The 26,995-nt window shown below is 37.1% G+C and overlaps 1 protein-coding gene across 3 annotated transcripts in view; it reads right to left on the bottom strand.

Annotated features, from left to right (window-relative positions):
- uggt2 (UDP-glucose glycoprotein glucosyltransferase 2) overlaps window positions 1-26,995 on the bottom strand; it is a 54,529-nt gene that overhangs the window by 27,440 nt on the left and 94 nt on the right. For 2 of the 3 annotated variants that reach the window (XM_053497129.1, XM_053497128.1), the window contains exons 2-23: window positions 25,018-25,148; window positions 24,614-24,696; window positions 23,406-23,536; window positions 22,246-22,358; window positions 21,395-21,572; window positions 21,177-21,273; window positions 20,989-21,061; window positions 20,183-20,283; window positions 18,335-18,434; window positions 17,929-17,989; window positions 17,702-17,793; window positions 16,109-16,259; window positions 15,742-15,861; window positions 13,804-13,889; window positions 12,232-12,367; window positions 11,872-12,003; window positions 10,561-10,725; window positions 7,128-7,251; window positions 6,930-7,028; window positions 6,563-6,657; window positions 4,451-4,660; window positions 3,468-3,599 (exon numbers count right to left, since the gene is read on the bottom strand). In XM_053497129.1, the coding sequence (XP_053353104.1) occupies window positions 3,468-3,599; window positions 4,451-4,660; window positions 6,563-6,657; window positions 6,930-7,028; window positions 7,128-7,251; window positions 10,561-10,725; window positions 11,872-12,003; window positions 12,232-12,367; window positions 13,804-13,889; window positions 15,742-15,861; window positions 16,109-16,259; window positions 17,702-17,793; window positions 17,929-17,989; window positions 18,335-18,434; window positions 20,183-20,283; window positions 20,989-21,061; window positions 21,177-21,273; window positions 21,395-21,572; window positions 22,246-22,358; window positions 23,406-23,536; window positions 24,614-24,696; window positions 25,018-25,148 (2,610 nt within the window). Of the gene's footprint in view, window positions 1-3,467; window positions 3,600-4,450; window positions 4,661-6,562; window positions 6,658-6,929; window positions 7,029-7,127; window positions 7,252-10,560; window positions 10,726-11,871; window positions 12,004-12,231; window positions 12,368-13,803; window positions 13,890-15,741; window positions 15,862-16,108; window positions 16,260-17,701; window positions 17,794-17,928; window positions 17,990-18,334; window positions 18,435-20,182; window positions 20,284-20,988; window positions 21,062-21,176; window positions 21,274-21,394; window positions 21,573-22,245; window positions 22,359-23,405; window positions 23,537-24,613; window positions 24,697-25,017; window positions 25,149-25,606; window positions 25,627-26,995 lie in introns of those variants that run through there. The other variant, XM_053497130.1, reaches the window with a different exon arrangement.

A 26,995-nucleotide genomic window follows, 5' to 3' on the forward strand; every position in this document is an offset into this window, starting at 1 on the left:
CAAAGCAAACATTAAAGACAAGACTGTAGTGAGACTTTGCTGAGGCTCAAAAACAGAACAAACCATAAATATCTAAAAAGCCTGTACAGTGCTGGAAGAACATTAGCCAGATGAGACAATCATCAACTTGAATTATGAAAAGAGCATAGGGAAGCAATTGACTGCTCATGATGCAAAGCACACCATCCTGTCTTAAGGCATGGATGCGTATCTCAGCCAGCAGATCAGGTGCCTCTGTATCTACTTATGACGTAGCTATTTACGAATGAAACAGGAGGAATTCTGTGTACAAGGCTTTTTTTCCCCCCATTAAGTCAAATCAGTTTTTATTGCGATTCCTCTCTATAACGGGTTGGCCAATGACACTAAAGCATTGGCTAATTTAGTGTTGGAGGTTTCATGGCTAAATTTGACCAGCTTGGTGGCCAATCCTTATTGATTGCACATTCCACCAGTAAGAGCAGAGTGTGAAGGTTTAATTAGCAGAGTAATAGTGCAGTTTTGCTAAATATATTGCGATGCACACAACATTATGGGTGATATGGTATCTGAGATGGGGACATATCAGAGTTCAAAAGGGGACAAATTGTTGGTGCGCGTCCAAGGCATCTGTGACCAAGACAGCAAGTCTTTGTGATGTATCAAGAGCCACAATATCCATGTTATATAATGTCAGCATACCATCAAGAAGGACGGAACACATCCAACAGAAGTAACTGGGGACCCAAGAGGAAGTTGTCTCTGGATGAAGGTATGCTGGCATTGTGTTGTATTTTAGTTGTGCAGGACTAGTATCTGTGCAGGACTTGTATCTGTCATTCCCAAGATGAATTGATGCTGTATTGACCGCAAAAGGTGGCCCTACACCATATCAATGAATTATTGTGGTCTAAAACCAGGCGTTTCAGTTTTATTGTCCAACCCCTGTATATAGCTACAATCAATTGTTGTTTTTCCAGAACCACAGATACATACACTTGGAGATTGGAGAGTCAGGACAGGTGACTTAAAGGGTTACTTGTGGCTGTTCAATGAGGACAGTTGGTGTGGGTGTTCAATGAGGTTTCCAATGTGGACAGAGAAACCCTGATTACCTTTTAAACTGTTCTTACAAGTCCTTGTATGTGCTGTTCCTATACCACATAGTAAGAAAGCCGGTCAGGACCCTCTATCTTGCCCCTCTTCAAAAGGCGGTGAGAATGAGAGGGGGAAGTATGGTCATTTTCATCCTACACAGCGAGTGGAGGTGGTGTTGAGAGTTTGGGAGAGGTTCTCGGTCAACTACACACCAAGGAACATGGAACTTTTAACTACAGATCCAGAGGGGTTTGGTCAGAACCAGCAGGCTTAGCTTATCCATTTTCACTTGTCATTGGATGATTGTGTTGAAGCATGAACTAAAATCTATGAAAAGCATCCTCACAAAATTTATCTTTTTGTCCAGACAAGTCAGATAAAGGTAGCATACAGGACATCCCCTATTGAGCGGGTTGGACAATAGGTGCAGCAGGAAAATGTTGAAGATGTCTTTGAGGATATCCGTGAGCTGATCAGCACATTTACTGAGCACCGAGACAGGTATGACAAATAAAATATTTGGTTGGTGGGAGTTGGGGTGGTCTTCCCAAGTGCCATGTTGTTCTGTGCTTTGAACCATGCATGAGAAGACTTCAACAGGAGTCATCCACAGTTTCTGGTTTGACATGTGGTGATGCTCATTAAGTAACCCACACTATACAGTACATGCACTAGCTGCTGTAGCCAGTCACTGATGCTGTGCATCCCTCAAGTCTGTGGTTTTGTGGTACTGTATGTAGCACCCTCTCTGAACATTCCGTCCTCAAAGCATTCGACAGTGCTGTGCTTTGATAACAAATGACTTTTCTGATGAAAACATCACCCGAGATGTCTTGTTGCCAAATAAACAATTGTGACAATCTCTGTAGAAAAACTGGGGCAAGTAGTATTCAGGATTCTTATAACAACCCATCACTCAGTTTCCCAATAAAACTACATGGCAGGCTCTCAAGGAGAACCGATCAGTCCATCTGAGGAAACGTAACTTGGCTGCCGCATGAAATACCAATCAAAATTTTTTGAGCTTTACAATATTTATGATACAACTTAGATCAATTTTTTTGGAGGCATTTACCTTAATAGAATTTAGATACAGTGTTTTTTCTTTTTATATTTTTAATTACTTTTTTTTCTTTTTAATATTTTTCTTAATACGGATTAATACAGGTTAATCTGCTATAACATTAAAATGAATAATTAATAACCCTTTGGGGACTCAGGCCTTTCTGAAGACCTGCAGTGAGTTACAGCTTTTCTTAAATTTGTGTACATTTAAAATCTTTAACAATGTCATAGCTAAAACTACTTATATACATAGAGCACAAACTGGGCTTTCATAACGTGGCTCATGTTGTTGGTCTATCGGCTGCTCCCGACAAGGGGTTGCCACAGCTCATGTTGTCATGGAATATCCGGTCCGCACAATAACTTGGCACAGGTTTTACGCCGGATGCCCTTCCTGATGCAACCCTCCCATTTGTTCCAGTGGCTGGGGGGTTTGGGAACTGGCTGGGAATAGAAACTGGGCCTTCCGCATGGCAGGCGAAACACCTACCACTGAGCCACCAGTGCCATCATAATGGGTTAAATTCATGAGCGACCTTTAAACTTGTGTCAAAATAAACATACAAGGAAATACAATTTTGAACTCTAGCAGAAAAACACTGAAAATGGATAGAAGATTGTTTTGAACACAGAACTGAGTCCATTACTAAATTAATTTATAACACTCAGAAGGACCTTTTATTTGGGGTAAAGTGACTGATGTGCCTAACTTTTTTCAGCAGAGCCTCTGCTTCACTGAATAATCCAAGACTTTGTGAGACCTATTAACACCTGGCTCATGTGACACGAGGTTTCCCCAGAACTCCTACTGATGTCTCAGCTATTGACACATATTCGTACATTCAGATTCCTTACACCATAGCAGGGTTTACTGAGAAACAATAAAAGCACACAAGTTTTGGGTTTCCCCTGTGCCACCAGGACAGCTCTGTCCTGCTGTCTCTGCTTGGGGCCGTGCACGTAAGACTGCCATGCACTGGGTGCTCTGGTGCCTTTCTACCATGGCCAGCATTTTTTGGCAATTTGTGTTGCACTGGCCTTTCTGCGGGATTAGACCGCACAGGGTGGGCTTTAGTCCCACAGGCATGAGTCAGCTTTGAGTGGCAATGATCCTGTTGGTACATATATAGCATATGGAAAAACTTTACGCAGAAACATTGATATTATATAAAATATTAATAAAACTATTTTATATTTGTAGTTTTTAAAAATATATATATTCAGCTTACATTGGGGGCACGGTTTCCTAGAGGACATTGATCTTAAGTGGGCCTTATATAAAGTGAAAATAAAATAAATAAAAAAAATCACATGTGGCGTCTCACCCTGCCATTGCTGACTACAGCCGTCTCTCCAGCCTTCACCTTCAGCACCTCCTGACAGAATCTTTGCTGGCTGTGCAAAAAGCCCAACTCCATAGTGTTGAACTTCTTCTCAAAGGCATCCTGGTCCATGCCCTGCAGCAAAAAAACACATACACCTATAAATCTACACAAATATATAAAGGCACAGAAGCTTCAGTTAAATCAAATCATCTTCTTGTGATCGCTTTTGTTTAATAAATTCAGGAAACATGTCTATAGCATACTGGAAAACTTCAGTAAAATAAAAGTATCCTTGACTTACCTTACTGTCCTGCTTAATTTTATGAAAAATACACCACCAAAAAAAAAAAAAAATCTAACATTACAATGTCAAACAACCAAGCTGTCACATTGACTATGACGGTAAGTAAATATTGGTGCTTGTGTTAAAGAAGCATGTATTTTGCAGACACAGATTATATGGATTTCAACAAAGCTCCCAAATGAGAGAGAAGAAGAGGAAAGGCTATATATCAGCATCATCATAACAATGCTGCAGTACAAGCTCTCAGAGCACCATGCTCCAATGTGTCACATCTCATTTTTACATTTAAAAGGGAAAATATAAAAGTTTAAGACATGTAGACAGGGAGATCAACATGTCTTAAATGACTAATCTGTTCCAAATTGGTTAATTTTCAGACACACGGATCAATAGTCTTATAGAAGTAAGACTCAGCGCATGAAGAACATCTCATCAGGTATAGCTGAGCTGTGCGCAATCAGCAGGGGTATAAACTGTGTACACTTCTACTTGTCTAGGTCCATGAAAGGTTACAAATTGCTAAAGGGAAATAAATGCACAACAGAAGAAACAAGAAACAATTTACATTTTATATATATACTGTACACACACACACACACACACACACACACACACACAGAGATAAATAACTTTAAGTATCTGTTAGTTCTGGTCTACGCTCACTGTCGGCGCTGCTAACCTTTAAGAGTAGATCTTTAATCTTGGTGCCCTGTCTGATGAGCTGCACAGTCTCGTCTTTGAGAAGTTTTAGGGTAAAATCAAGGCTATGCTTGTTGCTTTGAGTAAGAAAGGAGGCCCAGATGGCTCTGTATAAGCTGCTGTTGTCTTCTGTGGGTCGGTCACTGGGGTTATTAATCACACCAACACGGCTGATGGAACTACTGTACTTCTGAAAGAGCACAAATTAAAGGTTGGTGATGCACAAAAACAGTCTAAATTTTCTTACACTTAATAAGATTACAAACAGCAGATTTAATAAGCAAATTTTATTAAACAAGCAAAAAAAAAAAATTATTGAACAAGCAAAATAATGTTCAGAATTTCATATTTCATGAAGAAATTATCATCATTATTGATAATAATGCAGATAAAACTTGATATATATGTACAGTACAGTATATAAAGATGACCTATTATTTAAAATTAACTTTTTAGTTCTTTTTCAGACCCTTCGAGGGGCCTTCAAACATATGAAAAACACATCTCCTTTTGTTCTTTTCCGTTTTTGTATAGTCCGGGGCTTAGATTCCCCCGACCCCTCAGCTCTACTGTTCTCAGAAAGAAAGGTGCTCGGCAAGTAGCTCATTTGCATTTCTTGTGGTTTTGCTATCCACTGCATCCAAAGGATCAGAAGACGATAAGAATTTCCGACAGCAGAGCAAAATTGCGCACTGTAAATAAAATATATCCTAGCAAAAAAATATATTCCATTGAAACTGAAACAAGTTTTCTAAAGAGGAGTGAAACAGAGGGATGTTGGGGTGTAAAAAATATATATATATATATATATATATATATTTAGGGGTATTTCACCTGAAGCATTAACAGACAATTGTTTGGGGGATCTATGAGACCTGTTTTAACTTAAGAAACAGTAAAACATGGGACCTTAACATTAAATATATGCTTTGACTACAATTTACACCCTACCCAACGTGCTACGCTTATAAGCTGTTTTCTTAATAATTGCACTATTAATGCTATATTTGTTATGTGCTGCTCAAAAATCCATATCCAAATGTCATAATTCTAGCATCTGCAGAGCCTAGAAGACAACATTTTAGATTAGCATAATGTACAGTATTGTTCAAAAGTTTAGAGTTAGTTAACTACTTCAAGTTCATTTAAATTAAATTATGTAGATTAAATAAAAGTAATGAGAACAAGTAATTTACTGTGGCAGCCTGACGGTGCCTAAAGATACTATTTAAAAATTGACTGTTTATGTAACAACCACAGCAGCAACCTCATTTCCCCTCTCGTCTGTTCCAACCACTCAACATTTAGCATAATCAGTATATTAATCACCGGCCTGATCATCGGTCATTATCAGTCATCTCTCGTCTGCACTGGTTTTAGTCATTTAGAGGTCACTGTGTGGCTTTACAGATAAAAAACATTCACCTAAAACTGCTCAGGTACAGAAACTGGACTGAAAATAAAAGTCAAAAAAAGTCCTTCAGCAAGCATGGAAACCTATTTCTCAAGACTGCAAGAAAGTCTGGCTCTTTGGAAACAAAATATGAAGAAATAAGGGGTGAAATGAGGTACAAGTATAAGTACAGTACAGTATATACACTACTGTATATCTGATACACAATAAAAATTTATATTTACAATAATCTCACAGTCGGTACATATAACAGTGTGTTATGGCTAATAAACCATTGCAGGAGTACAAAGCAAGATGCACATCCTGTAAAATGGGTATTTTGCTCACGTGCATACATTATATAAGGAAATCACAAGATGTTACCCTGAATATATTAATAATGATTTTTTTAAAAACATTTGTTAATGTGTAATAAACAACCCACGTAATTGGAGTTTTTTTCACCATGATGTATTAATATTAAGAACACTTCATTTCCCTTCACGGGAATGTAAGCTCATTGGTGAGGTTGACTTTTTAATAATACACAAGCAATGAAATTTTAATCTAAAATGTGTCCCAACATTCTGTGCACTCATACCAGAGACGTATAAAAACCTAGATTTATGTCTTTTGCTTTCTGAAGATTTATTTTTTTCATGTCTCTCTAGCCAACTGCAAATAAAAGCAATAGCTCACCAAATGTTGGACTGCATTTAGCAGGAACTGCCTTCCGGAGGCTTGCTCAAGGTCCGCAACAATCCAAAAGCTGACTCCATACACCACGTCCTCTTCTAGAGCACAGCAATAACATGTGAAAGCATTTTCACCGTATTTATGGAAAATCATATTATTATTACACCATGATATGGATCTAAAATTAAAATAAATTATCAGTGGCAAACATTTAAAAGTTTATAATCATTTATAAAGTTAATAATCATTTATATATTTATAAATTAACATAATTCAAGCTTTAAAAAATTACTGCATCAGAAATACCAAGTCTTAGATTTTAAACATATTTTAAAAACAAAGCCTTTTTTTTTTTTAAACAGACACTAACCATGCTTTGTTAAATATTTCATTCTCTTAGAAACAACAGCTATCTTGTCCTTGGAGTCCAGATATGAGAACATCATTGAATCATCCCAGTCATCAGCAACTGCAAGTTTTAGACAAAAACATCAAACAAAAAATGTTCAAACCCGTCTGTCTGTTGCCAATTCTAATAGTACTGTTTACTGAATCGTTGATCAATTACCTGGAGATGCTGTGAAGTCCAGATACCTTCTGTCTGGGTTTAAAATTAGAGGATTAATGCGTGGCACTACATTTGGCTGATCCATCAGGAAGTCCACCACATCTGTGCCTTCAGAGAGCTGACCCTGTTTGTTTAAGGACAATCATTAAACTTCAAATCTATCAAAATGTTGAATTATTCAGCAATTCTTGATAAAAAAACAACAACAAACAAAACACACAGTAAAAAAATTGCAATAATACAGTCTCATCTGAACGTATTAAAACATCAGGACTTATTTTTGTGGTTTTGCTATACACTGCATCCAAAGGATCAGAAAATGATAAGAATTTATTAAATTGTACACTGCAAAAAATATATCCTAGCAAAAAAATATATTGAATACAATTTAATTTAGGTACACATCAAAAATATATTATTAAAACAAGGCAAAGCTTATGAAGCTTATAAGCCTGTTTCTAATCAACAATTTTATTAAAATTTTAAGCAAAAAAATGGTTTTATTAGCAGGTACAGTAATTTAGCTAGTATAAGGAAAGAAGCTAAATTATAGGCTAATTAAACAGTAAATTTTTGCTTAGAATTAAAAATATGCTTAATCTTATACTTGGTTTGTTGTAAACTTGTTTTAAAAAATCATATACAAGTCAGATAAATTTAAGAATATTTCACTTGCTAAGATGATAAGATGCTAAGAATTTTTGCAGTGTAGCTTTTATTTGCTGATATGTACATTAAGATGTGTTCAGAAATTACCTGGCACCTTTGGTGAGCAAAAGTAAAGGGACAGATAATTATGATAATTATAAACATAATAAATACCTTAAAGCTAAATTTTATATTTGGTAACATATCCCTTGTTTGCAATAACTGCCATCAAGGTGGCAACCCTCAAATATTTGCATTCTTTTTTTAACCATGGTGTTCAGGCTTGTACCATAATCTCCTTCAGTTGTCATTTGTTTTGAGGTGTCTGACCCTTTAAGTCTACAGCTCAGAAGGTAAAATACATGCTTAGTTAAAATAAAGTCTGATAACTGACTAAAACCTTCCTTGATGAAGTTGTTTGTTGGGTTGGTAGTGTGCTTTGGGTCTTTGATGCATGATGAAATTCGTCTTAATTACACTGGATGCACTTCTCTCTAAACAGGCATACAGAATGTTTCTGTATTGCAGATTTCCTTCTTCTGCTACTGTCATGAGTTACATCATCATTAAAGATGATTCCAGGAGCAGCCACTGAAGCTCAGGCCATGACACTATTTATAATGTGCTTCACCGACGAGCTTGTACATTATGTATTTGTTTATTCTTCACACTTCGGCCTTTATATCACTTCTGTAGCGCTTAATTTTGTGGCTCATCCCTGTATTTCTTAGTATATTCCAATCTGTTATTTTGATTATTACATGTGATTCTAAAAAGTGATTTGAAATTTCTGGTACGGTTCAAAAAAGAGATCACCCATAAGAATAAAATCACCTGCCTAATATTGTGCAGGCCACCCTCTTGCACCAAAAACAGCTCTGACACGTTTACACAAACTACACAAGACTACTGAAGTGTCCTATTATATCTGCCACCAAGACGTTAGCAAAAGATTTAAGTCCTTTAAAATTTAAAGGTGATGGATCAGGCATATTTGTCTAGCACATCCCAAATATGCATGATCAGATTAAGATCTGGAGACTTTAAAGGGCAATTCTACACCGTAAACTCTTGTGCTTCAAAAAGAAAGAAACTTATATTCACCAAACCAGGACCCATGGTTGCGCAGCAACCAGCTTGCCTTCTTCTCATAGTGCATCTTGGTGTCATCTCTTCCCTGATGCACATGTACCCGAGCATCCACGTGATGTAAAAGAAAACATGATTCATCAAACCATGCTGTCTTCTTCCATTGCTCCCTGAGACCGTTCTGATGCCCACATGGTCATTGTAAGCGGTAGACTCGAGGCAGCATCGGCACCCGGGTCTGGTTATGCAGCTCAGTACATAGCAAGCTAAGATGCACTCATAGCCAGCATAACTTTTTCCTCAAACTGTAAAAAGTTGCTCTTTTGGTAGACCAGGTCATCTACAGTAGGCACCACAATTTGGTCTTGGTTGGTTGTTTTGTTTTGTTGACCAAAAAAAAAAAATGACTTTAAAAACTGACTGTGAACTTTCCACCTAATTTCCCGAACATTCACAGGTGGCCTTGTAGTGAGATAACGTTTTTTACCTTATATGTTAGCGGTTTAAATGTTATGGTTGATTTTCCTTTTTGACTGGTGAATTGTGATATCTTCACCCCTGCCTGTGGAGGCTGTTGGCAATATCACTTCTTGTTGTCTTTGAATGCATGATGCATTGTCTGTTGTAAATCTGTTGTAAATCTGGGTATGTGTAGCAGAGTGGTTTCTCTTTCATCGTCAGTCTCATTTCAAATTATCCCATTGACAGCTCTCTGGTGTTATTGTTAGTTTATCCTTTTAAACTCAACATTCCACACAATTAATTATTTAAACAATCAATTTAATAGGGCTCATCTAGGCAGCAGTAAACACCTGTCAAAAACATTCCAATATATCTGATCCCATAACGTGTGGGTTTAAACCAAAATGTGCCTTGATTCAAGTTGGTTCAAGTGAAATTTTGATCCATCATCACATATTGATCATTTAATTTAAAAAATAAATATCTTCAATGTATAGCAAAAAACTGAAGAACTGTCCATGCCAATACTTTTGATTGGAAATATGACCCACATTTACACATGAAAACATGTGACCTGCTATTACTTTGATCTTTAGGGATTTTTATACAACAATTTGAACAATTTTGTTGGGTAATAATAATATAAATTTGGTTAACCCTAACACTTTGTTGTTTTGTCACTTTTTATTTTATGGCTATAAATATTTTTACACGTACCACAGTAGAAACAGTATTTTTAAAGGCATTTTTCCTTTTTTCTTAATATTCAGAATTTTTAAAAATCATTATCATCATCTATATGACTTGCTTTTCATTAATTTGACAAAGTGTACAGAATCATATAACATGTATAGGGCATTTTAAATAGAAAAATGACTTTTCTATACCATTGCATAGTATTGGCTTGATTAAACAATAAAGGAACTACATTACAACAAAACTTTCTGTACATTTTTGTGAAAAAACATGGTCCTAGCATTCTCTAAAAACTATTGTATATGTTTGATTTTACTAATTATGTAAACGTACAAATAATTAATTAGATGAAACTTCATTTGCATTCAGAAATGTCAAGTAAAAAAAAAAAAAAAAATTGAAATCTGAAAATATTTGCACAAATTCCAGCATTCAATTGGCATAGGTTGATTGTGATATATATTGTGTCTTGCTTTACATTAAGAAATGTATTGCATATATATTATTAAACATTATAAAACATTGTAAAGCTGAATACCGTGAAGACGGCTTTCTGGAAGAGGTTAGTGGCCTCCATGATGTGCTGGAGCAGGACAGTCTCCAACTCGTCTGGGTCCATCTCCTCGGTGCTTAGTGGAACCCCATTAAACAGACCAATAGGAAGAGCACCCAGCCCAGTCTTTCTGTAGAAAACTGCCCCAGCCTAAAAGATGAAACTAGCACTATTACCTCAGTCCTACAGAACTGAAAATGACTGGGACATTGAAACTATATACATACATTTAGTTGTTCAAGGTATAAAATAACCTTAGGGCAATTTTTTCCAGATTATTCTTTATAGAAAAAATTAATTGGTTTATGTGTACCAAAACCTCCACATGATATATTACTTTTGTATTTGTTATCATACTGTGCATTATGATATACAGTATATTGCCATATAAAATGCTCTTATAGATCTTATTAATCCAATAAATTTGGGCAGACCATAGGAAAGGAAATTTACACAAAGAGTAAAACAAAAATTAACATCATTTTAATATAATTTTTAATTATGGCTATTAATAACTCACTCACTCATAATCTATGTCGCTTAATCTTGTATTCAGGGTTGCGAGTGGCCTGGAGCCTATCCCAGGAGGCTTAGGGCACGAGGAAGGGTACACCTTGGACAGGGTGACAATCCATCGCAGGGCACACACACATACACACACTGACACACTCATTCACACACTATGGGCAATTTGGGAAACGCCAATTAGCCTAACCGGCAAGTCTTTGGACTGTTTGAGGAAACCGGAGTACCCGGAGGAAACCCACCAAGCATGGGGAGAACATGCAGACTCCATGCACACAGAGAGGGGAATCGAACCTGGTCAGTAATCAAACCTGGTCCCTTAAGGTGCAAGGCAACAGTGCTAACTACAAATCACAATATTTAGGCAATATATTTGTTTTTTTCTTAATTTAGCCTTTTTTTTCTTATATTGTCCTATTATTCCGAGTTGTCTCACTTGTGAATGTAAAAGGGTTTGGCTAAAGTTAATCTAGATAGCTAACCTACTGTACATCACCATTTTGAATCAGAAAACCAGTAATTTCCCCAATATAACTAACGATTGTTTCTTTTTTTTACTCATGCTAAATCTTTCAATAAAAAAAATCTATATAAAATATCCATGTCATAATTGTTTATGAAGACAACAAGTAATATATAAAAATCAAATTAGTAACCTAGTAACCCAGTGTAAGAGTCTATTTAATGATGGAAAATTCAAAGCACTTTCATGAGTCGCTCTGGATGAGAGCGTCTGCCAAATGCAAAAATGTAAATGTAAGGCATCCTAACCTTTCTTTTATCATCAAAGCTTGAGTCCACTCCAAGGATTTTGGCAGCATTGGCTTTGGGAAATTTCTTCTTCAGATATGCCGTCACAGTCTCAACTGATAAGGAATCTCCAACATTCACTTTGTTATACATCTGTAAGTGCATCAAGATGTAATTTAGATATCTGACAGCTCGGTTAATATCAGGTCATGCTTGTGAGATTAGCTGATGCCTCTCCTCTCTTTTATTCTGATGATATCACGGCGATTCCTGAGAGACGACAAATGAATCTCTCCGTACAGATCAAAGTGCACCAAAATAAACTGTAATATATAGACTTAAAGGAGAGACTTAAAGGGAGAACGTCAGTGGCCTACTCACAGACACCGTGGATAAGAAGGCCTGGGTTGTGTCATACTCCTCTGTAATATAGTTAAACATTCTGAAGAAAGCAACACCAGCATCCGTGTAACCGTCCACCTTTTCATCTGTATTTACAACAAAGACAAATCCAATCCTAAAAGAAGTAAGAAAATAAATAAACAAATAAAAAATAATTAATAGCATATTGGTACACTGTACAAGTTGAAGTACAGTGGGGCAAGAAAGTATTTAGTGAGCCACCAGTTGTGCAAGTTCTCCCACATGAAAGAGGCCTATGAGAGACAAAATAAGAAAAATCACATTTTAGGAATTTATTGGCAAATTATGGTCGAAAATAAGTATTTAGTCAATAACAAAATTTAATCTCAATACTTTGTTATATACCCTTTGTTGGCAATGACAGAGGTCAAATGTAAGCCTTCACAAGGTTTTTATGCACACTGTTGCTGGTATTCCTCCAGAGCATCATTCCTCCATGCAGATCTCCTCTAGAGCAGTGATGTTTTGTGGCTGTCGGTCACAAATCTCACGATACATGGCCCTATTCATCATTTCATTTACACGGATCAAACCTGACCGTTGTCCTGGTCCCTTTACAGAAAAACAGACCCAAAGCATGATGCTTCCACCCTCATGCTTCACAGTAGGCTGGTGTTCTTTGGATGCAATTCAGCAACAAGTTGAGTTTTTACCAAAAAGTTCTATTTTGGTTTCATCCGACCATATGACATTCTCCCAATCCTCTTCTGGATTATCCAAATGCTCTCAAGCAAACTTCAGACGGGCCTGGACATGTACTGGCTTAAAGCAGGGGGACACGTCTGGCACTGAAGTATATAAGTCCCTGGCGGCACCCATTGGTCCCAGCTCTCTGCAGGTCACTCACTAGGTTCCCCCGTGTGGTTCTGGGATTTTGCTTACAGGATTCTTGTGATCATTTTGACCCCTTTGGGTGAGATCTTGCGAGTCTTAAGCATTTCACTGCATATCGTACTGTGTATGACTGTGTATGTGACAAATAAAATTTTGTATGTCTTCCATTTTATAATAATTGCTCCCACAGTTGATTTCTTTACACCAAGCTGCTTTTCAGTCTTTTTTTTTTTTTTAGATCTTTCCAGCCTGGTGCAGGTCTACAATTTTGTTTCTGGTGTCCTTTGACAGCTCTTTGGTCTTGGCCAGAGGAGGAGCCTCTTAAAGTTGTTACAGGTCTGTGAGAGTCAGAAATCTTGCTTGTTTGTAGGTGACCAAATACTTATTTTACAGAGGAATTTACCAATTAATTCATTAAAAATCCTACAATGTGATTTTCTGGATTTCTTATTTTGTCTCTCATAGTTGAGGTTTGATGAAAATTACCGTCTTTTTAAGACGGAGAACTTGCACAATTAGTGGCTGACAAAACTTTTCTGCCCCACTGAACATTAGGAAATGTGTGACAGATTTTTAAACACAGTGCTCTTTAATAATAACTGATCTGCTATGTCTAATCACTAATTCAGTTATTTGTCACATTACTGTTAACTAGCATGCATCATATTGTTATATAGTGTTCAATGGGTAACAGACCTGAGAGGAATCTTGTGCTTGTAAAAGAGCTCAGCTAATTTGACCAGTTCAATGCTGTCTTCCTGAACTGGGTCAAGAAACAGAACCTGAAAAAGGAATTTAAATGCAGTATTTTTTAAACCACAATTTATGCAGTAAAAAAGCAAAGTTTATGTTCATGCAATATATTTATGTTTATGTGACAGAACATCTGACCATTACATGTGATAATTTTTTTTTTTTAAACATCCTTTTTCTACTTTAATCCCAATTTCCTCTTATAATTACATTCATTCCTTAAAGTATGGCTTTGGGGATTTGTGCTCATGCAGCCACATAAGCATTAGTGAAGTTAGACAAAATTGTCAGAAAGGAAGACATGAGATGCAGTCGTCCCCAAAGTCGTTCACTTGGGCTTTGTGTAATTAAATTCGTTGCATGGACCTCAATTTGTGTTCTGCACGGTCACGCTGAAACATATTTGTTAAGCGAATTCTTAATGCTACAAGATACAAAGACATCCTAGATGATTGTGGGCCTCCAATTATGTGGCAACGATTTAGGAAAGACCCACATAAGCATGTGATGGATAGGTGTCCTCAAACTTTAGTCCTATATACCCAATATACACTTGAAAGGATCTCTCTTTGTTCTCAAAACAGACTGAGTTCCACAAGGTGTTGGAAACAATCCTTTTCATAATCTGGTCCATGTTGACATGATTGCATCACACGAATCCTGTGGATTTTTGCACTGCTCCATATTGGTCATTGTCACATTAGAGTGTTTTTGGGCAAGAACAGCCTGTATAAACCCAAGATCGCTGCAGCTTGAGGTCACAAACTGATAGCTGGACAGTCTCTTTCAGGATCATCTCTCACTGTGGTTCGCTGGAGTCTTAGAAATGACTTTGAGAGATTGTTTGCATGCTCCAGTTTGTCAGACAGGTTCTATTAAAGTGATTTCTTGATCTCTCCAACAGGTCTGGCATTATTATGCCAGACGTGTAATAAAATTTAACTCAGCTTTCCAGAAAATGTGGTTAATCACAGTTCATTCATGATTTAGCAAGAGGGGTCTAGGTGTAATTACTTTTTCTCATGGGGCCAGAACAGCTTTTTTAACTTAATAAACAAAATCATAATTTAACTACATTTTGTGTTTACTCATGTTACTGTATGTTTGTGTAATATTAAAAGTAGTCTGATGATCTCAATCATTGAAGTGTGAAATATATGCAAAAAAACAACAACAACCAAAAAACAAACAACAGCACCACACAGGGGGCAAATACTTTTTCACAGCATCTTTTGAATTCAGATTGGGTGACTGAGAAGGTCACTGAATTCATTATCATGTTCATGAAACCAGTTTAGAATTACTTTTGCCTTGTGACATGTTGCAGTATCACGCTGGAAGTAGCTATTTGAAGATAAATAGTGGCTATGAAGAAATGTACATCGCCAGCAACAAGACTCAATAATCTGCAGCATCGAGCATTGATGGATTGGTATTAGTGGCCGAGTGTCAAAGAAAAACATTCCACACACCACTGCACCAACTGCACCAGTCTGGACTGTTCACATAAGGCATGTTTGGTCCATGAATTTATGCTGGCGGTGCCACTCTATCAACTTTCTGCCTTGAGATTCATCACAACAGAGTCAGATTTTCTCAGTCTGCAGCTAGTCAGTTTTGTTGAGCCTGTACCCACTGCATCATCGGCTTTCTGTTCTTGGCTAACATGAGTGGAGCCCTATGTGATCTTTTGCTATTGTAGCCCATCTATCTCAATCACTGTTTCACCCCCGTATTCTGGTTGATGTGAATGTTACCCAAAGGTACAACGATAATGATGAATGAGCATGTGTACAGGAGTTCCTAAAAACGTGCTCAGGGAGTATAGTGTGTCATGGAACTACGCTACCATGAAGTCAAGTCGATAAGGTTGTAACTAACCAAACTGAAGAAATTCCGTCGAATTTGTCGAATCACACCGGGAAACGTGGCTCTGAGCAGCTCCTGAATGCTGGAGGGCCAGTTCCGGTATGTGGAATCGGTCTCAATATCATTAACCCACTGAAATATAGAAATGAACACAAGTAATAAAAAAAATTTAATGCCACTTAAGGCCAATTTAATGTCACTTTTAATTATACTTATTTATTATATTTTTATATATAAAAAAAACATTAAAACACAATAAAATACCATAAATCAATTTGGATAATTTAAAACGTATTTAATTCAGACCTTTAAATTTTGGAGGGTTTTTTTTAGCTTCCATTTCTTTTCAAACCCAAACCTGAGTTTTCCTTAACCTCACCGTTATGGCAGCGTGCCGGATGTCTAGAGCGTAGCTGTCCTCCACAGTGGTCACAGGAAGGCGCAGAAACTTGCCCAATGTAGTGCCCTTGATGCCAAGGTTATGAAGCCCCTCCAAAAGCTTTGCCTCTCCTCGGATGATGTCCAGTATGCTGCCCAGGGAATAACAAAGAAATGGTCGCCAATGTGTATCACATATGCAGTAGGCGCGCACTGATAAATGTTAATAATCTATTATTATTTAATCTGTTGTGATATGCTGAAAAATGTGTTATATTTATATTCTTATACTATTAGTCAAAATTTTTGAACACACATGCATATAGAAAACTTTATGATTTTGGAATAATAAGGAATGCATTAACACTATAAAACAACACATGGAATTATGCAATGGATTATTTGCGTTTAAATATTTGTTTATTTTTTAGATTTTAAACCAGTTCACGAAGGTGATCATCCAAATATGCCCATGACGGCTGCTTCTCCTTATTTATATATGAAAGCAATACAATTCAATTCTATGTACAACCTACACCAGTTCTTTCAAGTAAAAATTAACCTAAATTAAAACAGTGATTACTTACACTTTTTACATAGATGAACAATATGGTCAAGCGGTCTAATTTTTACTTTTATCTCATTAGAGAAAAGACCATAAAGTAGCTAGGTTATCATCCTGGTGACCATCTGGATTTTATACGGTGGTCTTAAAGTAGGGGCTCTTTAACTGTCCAAGAGCATTTCAGGCCATGGTGATATAATAGATTTTAATACATCTACAAAAGTACATACTTTGGTATGTGATGCCTGCAAGTCCTTCACTGCTTTTGTTGTTCGTTGATCAGTTTCACAGTACCCACCAATCTGTTTATTCTTAAGTGTTACTTTGTGCCTCCTTCTTGAATGATGATGTGTCTGGTATCCAAAGTTTATTCCTTTTATATTTGCATAACATTGTTGCTGTTGCTGATTTGCCACACAGTGACCTACTGTATGAATCATTCAAGCATAAGCATCTAACATAAGGCATGAAGCAGTGAGAAACGGAAGGAGATGACAGATCGTCGGGCCGGTGATTAATATACTGGTAATGCTGAATGCTGAGCGGTTGGAACAGACGAGAGGGGAAATGAGGTTGCTGCTGAGGTTGTTACACAACCAACCAATTTTTCAATTGTGTCTTTTGGCACAATTGAAAAACCCTTGTTTTCGTTTCTTTAACTTAATCTACATCATTTAAGTTAATTTAATATGTAGAAATGAGGAGCCATCTATTTAAAATGTTGACCCAGTGGAATTTTGATACAGTGAGCAAGGTCAAAAATTTATATTTTTTTAGAATGTGTGAAACATAGATCATTATCTATATTTAAGGCCAAAGTGTTTACATACTGTACGTCTACTGTAGGCTGAAGATATTCCCTGCCAGGTTTTCACAACTCCACACACTTTATCTTCACACACACACTTATTCTGGCAAGTCATTTACCACTTTTCCCCCCAAAAAGGAACACTGTGTGTACTATGCGTAACCGATTATTAGCTCATAAATAAAAATAAGTGGTTTCATCAGACCGATACTAAGACTAACCTGAAGGGGTTATGAAGATCCAGATCGATGTGCATTCCATTGATGTAGAGACTAGCGTCTCCAGGGTGGATTCCCAGAGATTTACTCAGTCGCTAAGGCACGAACATCAGCACAGTAGAAGCAGAAATATATTTGTTATATTGTTCTAAACTGTACAAAAAAATCCTAGAGGTATAGGATGGACCTTAGATTCCCTCTCCCCCAAAAGAGCATTTATTAAACCGCACCTTTTGGTTCTCCTCAATTTCTTTTCTCATTTCTTGGTTTACAGCTACTCTGGTCAGTGATCTGTGGGGACAGTAAAACATGCACACTCACCATCAGCTCTTTCCAACGTCCCGGGCGAGTCATAAAAACCCTCTTTTTAATCTCAGAAATTTGCACTCTTTAAGGTGTGATATCTGCTGAGCTAACTCACTGTAAACAGCGGCTGACTCAGCACTTTACGCCTTACTGCACATAAAGCTTTCTGAAGAACTATCACACAATAAAATCGACTTGGAGGCAGCGCACAAGCCAGCCATCAGAAATCTTTTACAGAACCGAGAAGGATTGCTAAAAGGTTAGTTTAAAAAAAAAAAATAGACCAAAAAGTAAACGTTTCACAACAATGTGTGTGTGTTTGTTTCTCACCTTGCTTTGCTGGGGAAATTCTGGCTGAGATCTTGCATCAGTTTAAGGGAATCAAACTTCGGTACAGACATGATGCGGGTTGCTGCTTGGAAACTCAGGTCTTTTGAGTTAGAAGAAGTAATAAGATACAGTGTAGAGGCACCATTTAATTTCTCCAAATACAGCACAAGTCTTATTAAAAATGTAATATAAAAGAAATGACTGAAATCACTTAATTATAGAAGGCATATTAAAATACAATTGATTGTATACAGATGTACACATCCTATCATGCTCTGTGATTTGTAAACATGCTGAGGATTAAGACTTTATTTATTTATCGATTGATCTGTGGATTTTTGCTGCTATGTCTTTAGTCCATTACAAAGTTCTTCTGACACCTTTATCCTATTGTAATGAAGCTGGTCTCTTATTTATTTAGCAGCTTACAAGGAATCACATGCTACGGCCTTTGCAGTTACCGGGTGTCAAACCTAACTGAACATGAAATGGAAATGTGCACTGAAAAAAAAATCTTAGCATCTTAACGAGTGAAATTTTCTTGAATCTACTGTAACAAACCTGCTAAATATAAGCATTTAAAGCTTATTTCTGGTCAAATGTTACTAAAACTGCAAGTGAAAAATGTCTTATTCTATTATCAGATAATGATGTTAGTTTTTAGAATTTTATTTTCTTATGAAAAAAGCAAAATTTTGTGCAATTTTAATGAAATGAAAACTCGCCCTATTATCTGGAGATCGCAAGTTTGATTCCCAGGTGATGCTGTAACCTCTCGCACCCGGATGTCTAGAGAGAGCTGATTGTCCGAGCTCTCTCAGAAGGGAGGGGTGAGAGGTACTTTGTGCTTCCACATTAATCACGGCTCTACAGCCAATCAGGGGCGCTGTGAGCTCACACAAGCGAAAGGAGCGGATAGCGCTGTCCTCCGAGTGTGTTACGCCGCCCCTAACGGTGCATGAGCGAGCAGTTCGAAAAGATGCGATCGGCTGATGCGGGGTTCGGAGGAAACACGTGATAGTCCTCAGCCCAGCCTTAATGTGGGAGCCCCCTAGTGACGGGGAGGAATTGGACACGACTAAATTAGGGAGAAAATTGCGGAATTTTTCTTTTTTCATTAGAAATTAGATAAGAACCAACATTAAAAGGTTTTATATGGTTTGGTTTGTATTAAATGTATTTTAAGATAAATTATGGCTGGATTCAACCACATTTCACTCATTAAGATGTCATTTCTTGTAGCGTGTTAGTGTTTTGCACCACCATCATCAAAGCGCTGAGATATGTAGTTATGTAGCTATGCAGATTCAGAGACTGGACAATCTAGGATAAGACATGTTATGCTGTTTTAGTGGCTAGTAAGGACTTAATGCACGTCCGCACACGTCTTGTTAAAGTTTTGTAGTTAACTGCAATATATTCAAAAGAAAGATGATGATTAGAATGTTGGAAAATACGTTCATGGCTTTTCATAGTCATAAAAATGAAAAGCAATTATTAAGAATAAGTCTGTTTACCATAGAGTATGGAAATGATCTCATTAGGAAGGCTTTTTAAATTTCTATTCAGATACATAAAATGCACAGATTCTGCTATTTTCCTTAAAGAACAAATACAATCAAGAGGACCTGGTTGCTGGTCATTAGCATCTGTTCAGCAGTCAGCACGTAGCAGCAGAACAGATCACTGCACCAATCTCAGGCGGAAAGCACAACATTCATTCTCCATTCATCACCCAGACATTTCTCAAGGCATGCATGGATCGCTCTTTTCACCCTGCATGAAGCTGCTTGGGCACACATAGAGCCCTGGACTCCAGGGGGTCATTAATAAATGCAGTGTGGTTACCTTGCAGCTCCCACACTTTGAGGGGTGCCATGTCATTCGTACTCTCCAACAGATGCCTCTTCAATTCTCCTAATTGCTCCTGCAGCTCTGGATGAGACTCCCTGCAGAGAGAGGATAGGGACGATAATCCTGCTGCATTTCGGGATCCAATATAATTGATGATATTCTACGAGGGGTGTTCAAGTCAAACCAGGACCTGGGTCGAAATCGAGAGTGAAGGTGTAAAAGCGATTGAGAATTAAAAAAAAACTGGTAGCCAAGGGTAACTCAGTGGTTATGGCATTGGACTAGGTTTCAGAAGATCCCAGGTTTAAACCCCACGACCACCAAGTTGCCACTATTGGGCCCTTAAGCAAAGCTCTGGATAAGGGCGTCCTGCAAATGTCTAAATGTAAAACATTTGAATGGTCCAAACATTTTAAAGGAGGCCGTAGTTCCCTGAATGAGCCCACTGCTGTTCATTCAGCGAGTAAAACAACTGATCCTGAAAGATTGACATAACTTGTGGAAGAGATGCATCTGTCTGTGGGAACTGTACACACAATCATTCACCCACACCACAGCACTTTACAGGAACTCGACTGGGAGCTTTTGTCACATCACCCGTATATGGCCCGAAACAAGCATTAGTGAAACACGCTTTAGCTAAAATAACTTATGGTAGCTTTCACTCTCATAGCTGTGTTCTGTTATCAAAAGTCCTGGTTTGACTTAAACAATACTTGTAAATACCACCATATGTAACAGTAAGGAAATGTAATAAAAGGAAAAAAAAATGAAATTGTGTAGGACGTGTATAATTTCACCTTAATTTGGCAAATAAAAACCCCTGGACATCATCTGGGTCATCCTCTTCTAAAGTGGTTGACGATTTTGAATCTGGAGGTTAAAAAAAACAAACAAAAAAAAAAACGCATATTGCCTGCTTAATTATTCTTACAAAATTAGTGACATATTCAATAAGATTTTGATAACTGTATACCCTAATATCTACCTTTAACTTGTGTATCATCCACCGCTTTGTACTCAGTACTTTTAATAGCCAGTTCCACGCCATATCCTGACAGAAGCATATGCTGCTTCTTTGGCTTCTGTTAAAACATACAAGAACTTACAATTAACCATTTGCAACCATCAAGTTTTATCTTTGGCAGTATGTTGAATAAAATGTTGAATAAATTACAGCATTTATCGAACAAGAAACCAACTTACAGCAACGAAATGGCGCAGCACATAGATCAGCTTTCCCTCTTTTGCTTTTTCAGACAGAACCTTATGGAACGAGTTGAACTTTTTGGTGCCGATTTCAGCGTAAAGTATGGCGACAGGAAGATCTGTCCCATTGACCCCTGGATACTTATGATCATTCTTATACAAGTACGGCTTTGGCCTGTAAATATATATAAAAAGAGAGAGAGAGACAAAACCTGACTTAGATTTTGATCATTAAGTGTATTTCATATGAGCACTGATTCACCAGGCTCCCTTTGACGAAACAGCTTTCCACAGACAGATATGCTTGTGTTATAAAATGGCCTGGCTTGGTTTGTTTAGCTCGCACTTTACGGTTGAATAAGTATACTGTGATTGAAGCACTGCAGTTATTGTGTTTCGCTTTCGGCCATATTTGCAACCTGTAGGGTTGAATATTATGATCGAATATATCCTTTCTGGCAGACACAAAAGCTTAGTTAGTATTAACTTATTTTAAGAAAGTGTGTGCATGAGTGAATAAGCCCATTAAATCCTTTGCATTATATATCACAATTCTGAGTTTCTGCTCTCGCGGTAATCAGTAAAACCATAATGCATACATTGTGTACTTTTAATCTACCACTAATGGAGCCATGGATTGACAGCCTCTTAATCACTTATAATGCCAGCCTCAGACACAGCAAGCAAGCAAAACCATTAGCCTTTGAACAAATGCAATTCCTAAATTAAGAGGCTTACTGCATTTTCCAGTGCATTCGCCTAAAAAAAGCGCTAAAATTAACTTCTGTTCAGAACAAAAGAAGAAAACATTACTTCAAGAAATCCGACAATGGTTGAAAGTGTGTTACCTGCCTGCAGCACCCTTCAGAAGGCTCTTCATGTCCTTAGTGCTGCAAGCGTGTAGACCGTGGACAGAGACAAAGGCAGAGCAGGAATCTGGTGGAGGCTCATCACTGGCAATCTATAAAAAGGTCAAATATCCAATAGCAAAGGATGCATTTGAAAAATACAAAAACTGCTATGTAATAAAAATATTACATTAATCTGATCCAAATCATTCCAATTAGAGATTCCAACTGTTTACAGAGTTTAACAAGATGTGCGTAATTAATGGGTTAATTTTGAATGACATTTAAAAAAATAAGAAATTTCATAAATTAAATAAAAAATTATAAATTTACATTTTGGCAATTGAAATATGCTTGAATTTAGTACATTTTTAATTAGCACTTACAACAAACCAACTATAGGATAATTAATCTTATTTTTAGCCAACTTTTATTAAAAGTTTAAACATGAGCGACTTTTTCTATTCAAAGATCATTTTGCTTCTTTCAAGAAATAAATTATGAGCAAATTTATAGCAAACTAGCAACTAGCAAACCTTTTGGGCAATAGAACACAAAGGTTTTGCTTAAATATTCAATAAAATTTGTTTAGAAATAAAACTAATAATCCTATATTTGTTGTAATCCCACTTTAAAAAACTGTACAGTACAGGTTTTTTTTTATGAAATCTGGCAACACCGGTCTTAAAGCACTCAATTTAAAATTGTCAACATAATTGCTAAAAACTAACTTGGTAACTTAATCCGTGAAAGTTATTATATTCATGTGTTTTTTATATATATATAAACTGTATATATAAACTGTATATATAAAAGTAAATAAATAAATAAATATTGCCTTTCTTGTGCAATCCAGAAATTTGAAAGAACACAGCTAATAGCTGAAATGTTACCTAAAGACTGTTAAATTATGTTGAGGGAAGAAACACAAGCTCTATAATTAATTAGCTATCCGTGCAACCAAAACACAGGAGAAGACAGACACATTTGAGCTCTCACTTGCTTAATGGTCTAGATAATTAATTCCTGAGTTTTTTTTTTTTTTCCAATGACCTTATGTCTCTATTATTTATTATTAGCAACATGCCTCCATAGAAAATTGGGGTAAATTATATAGATTGGGTTTTTACATAGCCAGGCTGTGCATGAGTAGGTCTCACCTGTTGGGATGCATGTACAGCAGGTGAGTACGCTCTGAGGGAGAGTGCAAACTTCAGCAGGCTGATCTGGAGATCGCTCAGGAACTGACCAGCCTTTTTAATGATCAGGTTATAATATGATCGGACAGATTCTGTGGGGGAGAAGAGAACGATCATTTTGATCAGTTAGATGTTTTTAGCAGTAAGCATTAATGACAGAAAGCTAAATAACACACATCTCATGCAGTATTTACACTCACAGAGCACTTTAATACCCTCTTACTAATACTTATAACCCTGTACTAATACTGGAAAGGGTCTCCCTTTTTCCTCAATTCTTTATGGGACGGATTTCAAAAATTCTGAAAGAATTCCTTTAAGATTTTGGTCCATGCTGACATAATCGCATAATTTTTTAGGTGCACTCCTATCCTATGACGCACCCATTTTACCACATCATGAGGGTGTTCTCTACTGGATTGAGATCCTGGAACTGAGGAAGCCACTGAAGAACCTGAAACTCATTAAGATTGCCATGTTCAATCTTAATTACCATTTAGATTACTTTGGCTAAAATTGTAAAAATGATCATAAAATAAAATTAGCATGCTGGAAGAAGACATTAGAAGTTGGGACAAATTGTAGCCATGGTGCACAACAACACTCTAAAATGCTTCGCCATTTATGACTTTTTGGTATTGACGTGCCAAGAAAACATTCTCCACACCATTACAGTACACCACCCCACCAACCTGGGCTGTTGTGTCCATGGAATTATTCTGTTTGTGCCAACTTCTTTCCCTCCACACGCTCCTATGTGTGTCAGCATAAATTGTATTCATTACACCAGTCTAGGTTTCTATGTCTATTTTTTGGTCTTTAACTGTACAGTTTTGATGATCCTGTGCCACTGCAGTCTCAGCTGTCTGATCTTGACTAACATATACTGTATCGAACTTAGAAATACTCAGACCAAACCATCAGGTACCAAAAAACAGGATCAAAATAACTGTGTTTAAATTTGTTCCCATTCTAATGGTTGATATCTCTATAATTTGATGCACTGCAATATGAATAACTAATTAGGTAAATGCATGAATGAATGGGTGCACAAATGTTCCTAATAAAGTGCTCAGCGAGTGAATATGTTCTAGTTACCTTAACAAACATTAGAGGACACAATAATGTGAAAAGCATAGTCATGCATGAAAAGGGATTTTGGTCCTCACCTCCATTTTTGTAGACGGTCAACTCCTTCACAGTATCAACAAACTGCCAAAACTTGTCATCTCCACCTTCACCAATAAACTCACTGAGGATTAAAGAAAATACATTAAAAATTGCAGCAAAATAGCCATCATTAACACTATTATCATAAACAATGCATAAATATGGCTGGATTAAACCTCAGTCACGTTTAACTTCTAGAACTCCTGGCAAAAATGATGCAATCACCACACTTAAAGGATGTCCACCCAGGATTTTTTTTTTATCTTTTGTCAAATTATACATGCAAAGCAATATTTGTTTACATAAATGTGTGAGTGCAAGTGTGGAGATGTTAATCCTCAGAACAAACTGATATGTTTAGTCAGTAAGGTGTGAGCGCAGAAAAAACACCAAACAGCTCTACCTTGTCTCCAGTAAAATCGGAGTCATGGGCCACTTTGCCTTTAGACTGGCTGTGACACCATTTGATGCGGAGTACGCATGCTGCAATTGCATCAGGACAAGCAGCAAGCTGAGGACCCTCATCGTCCGATGCTATGAAGACCAAAAAAAAAAAAAAAGGGATATTCAACATTAAAGCATTAGAATGTTGCAATTAAAAGTGCAGTTCTCTGTACAGTGTACCGAATGCAACACTCAATTGTATTGCATTACTGTAGTTCGAAATATGTGTTTTGCCTGAAAAAAAAAAGTTGTGCAAAACTTTAAATCACATTCAAAGATTCACATTAGATTTTTTCTCTGAACCAACAAAGAAAGCTTAAGTGTGACTATACCTTAGAGACTTAACCTTGACCAGAATTGGTAAAAGACAGTATAGTCTTTTTTAAAACAAAAACTACTATCCTTAGTACTTGTTGCAAACAGGTCAAATTAGCTACTGTAATTTAAGCCGTTCTCAACCATAAATGTGGAAATTGCATTTTTTTTTTTTTTTTTTTTTTTAGTAATTTTTTTCTTGTTTGTATCAGCATGGACATCCAAAGCAGTACCTCTCTTTTGCTTCACTATAATTGTTGCTAGGCATATGCTGCATGTAGCCATGGTACTGTAGTTATTGCCAACTGGATATCTTCGTTGATAGTTACACGGTACACTGTAGTTCTGTTTGTAAAATATATACAATTTATAATGTAAATAATATAGCAGAATAAAATCAGCCGTTTAAAAGATAAACCGGGACGTCCGTGTCTTTCTTGTGAATGAAGCTGTAAAACTGACTGACATTTACAGACGACGGTAATTAATGTCTTAGCAACAGTAAAACATTTAAATGGCGCAAATGTTTTCAAGAACGCTGTGACGACCCCTTGCCGGGAGCAGCCGAATGACCAACCACAGTACATCCGTGAACAACTACCCCAGATGAGGTGCCTCGTAACCCACTGCAGGCGTTCCTGATCCTTAAAAAAAACACACTCATTTAAAGGTGACCTGTGTTTTAAGTCATGCAGTAGTAACGGGCACAATACGGAACATCACAAACGCACCTCAAACACAGTGAATATAAAGTGAGCCGCTATCTTTGAGACTGATCCGTCTTATATGCAAGAGTCAAAGGGGGTCTGGAGACCTAGGCACCTAAGGACCTAAGGCAGGATACAACCTGGACATGGTGCCACCCCTCGGACTTATCACCAACTTGCAGATAAGACAGATCAGTCTGTACACACACTCAAACACCAACACAACTTGCACATTGCAGGAACTCGGCTGGGATCTCTCGCCATTAAAGGAGTTCCTGGGAGGCCGGTGTTTCAAAAGTGAAGCAGGCAGCCTGAACATACATTCTACCTTGATGGTATCCAAGCACTAGTGAAACATTGTGTTAAGTGAATTTGTGTAGCAGCGGATTACAGTATATAGAGAGATTACTTCAGGATTACTTAATTCTGCACAAAAGTCCCAGTTTAAGTTGAACACATTTCCTAGGGTGGTGTGATATACTCGCTGTGACAGATTAACATAAAGGGTGTTTGATATAAGTAAGAGGTTAGTTTGCACATAAAGATGCCCTGGACTAAACACAACACTGTGCCACGTAGCTTTAACTCAGCTCACACACACAATTAACTGAGCTGCAATTGTGCTGCTGCTTCAAACGTCATGCATTTATATTAATTACACAGAGAAAAAACACGCGGGTAGTGGAAAATAACTGGTTATTCCTTCTTTCATAGAAAACTAAAGAGTGTGTAAGGAAAGTTTATTTTTTTAATTGATATGTAACGTTACAGCTCTCTGTGTAGTGTATAAAGCATATGTCGTATGTTACAAATGTCATACGTTTTTATTGTTATTATTAATAATTTATTTATTTAAAGGTGACCCGTGTTTTAAGTTATGCAGTAGTAACGGGGACAAAACGGAACATCGCGAAC

This window comes from Clarias gariepinus, chromosome 5 (genome assembly GCF_024256425.1).
Source record: "Clarias gariepinus isolate MV-2021 ecotype Netherlands chromosome 5, CGAR_prim_01v2, whole genome shotgun sequence".
Taxonomy (NCBI): Eukaryota; Metazoa; Chordata; class Actinopteri; order Siluriformes; family Clariidae; genus Clarias; species Clarias gariepinus.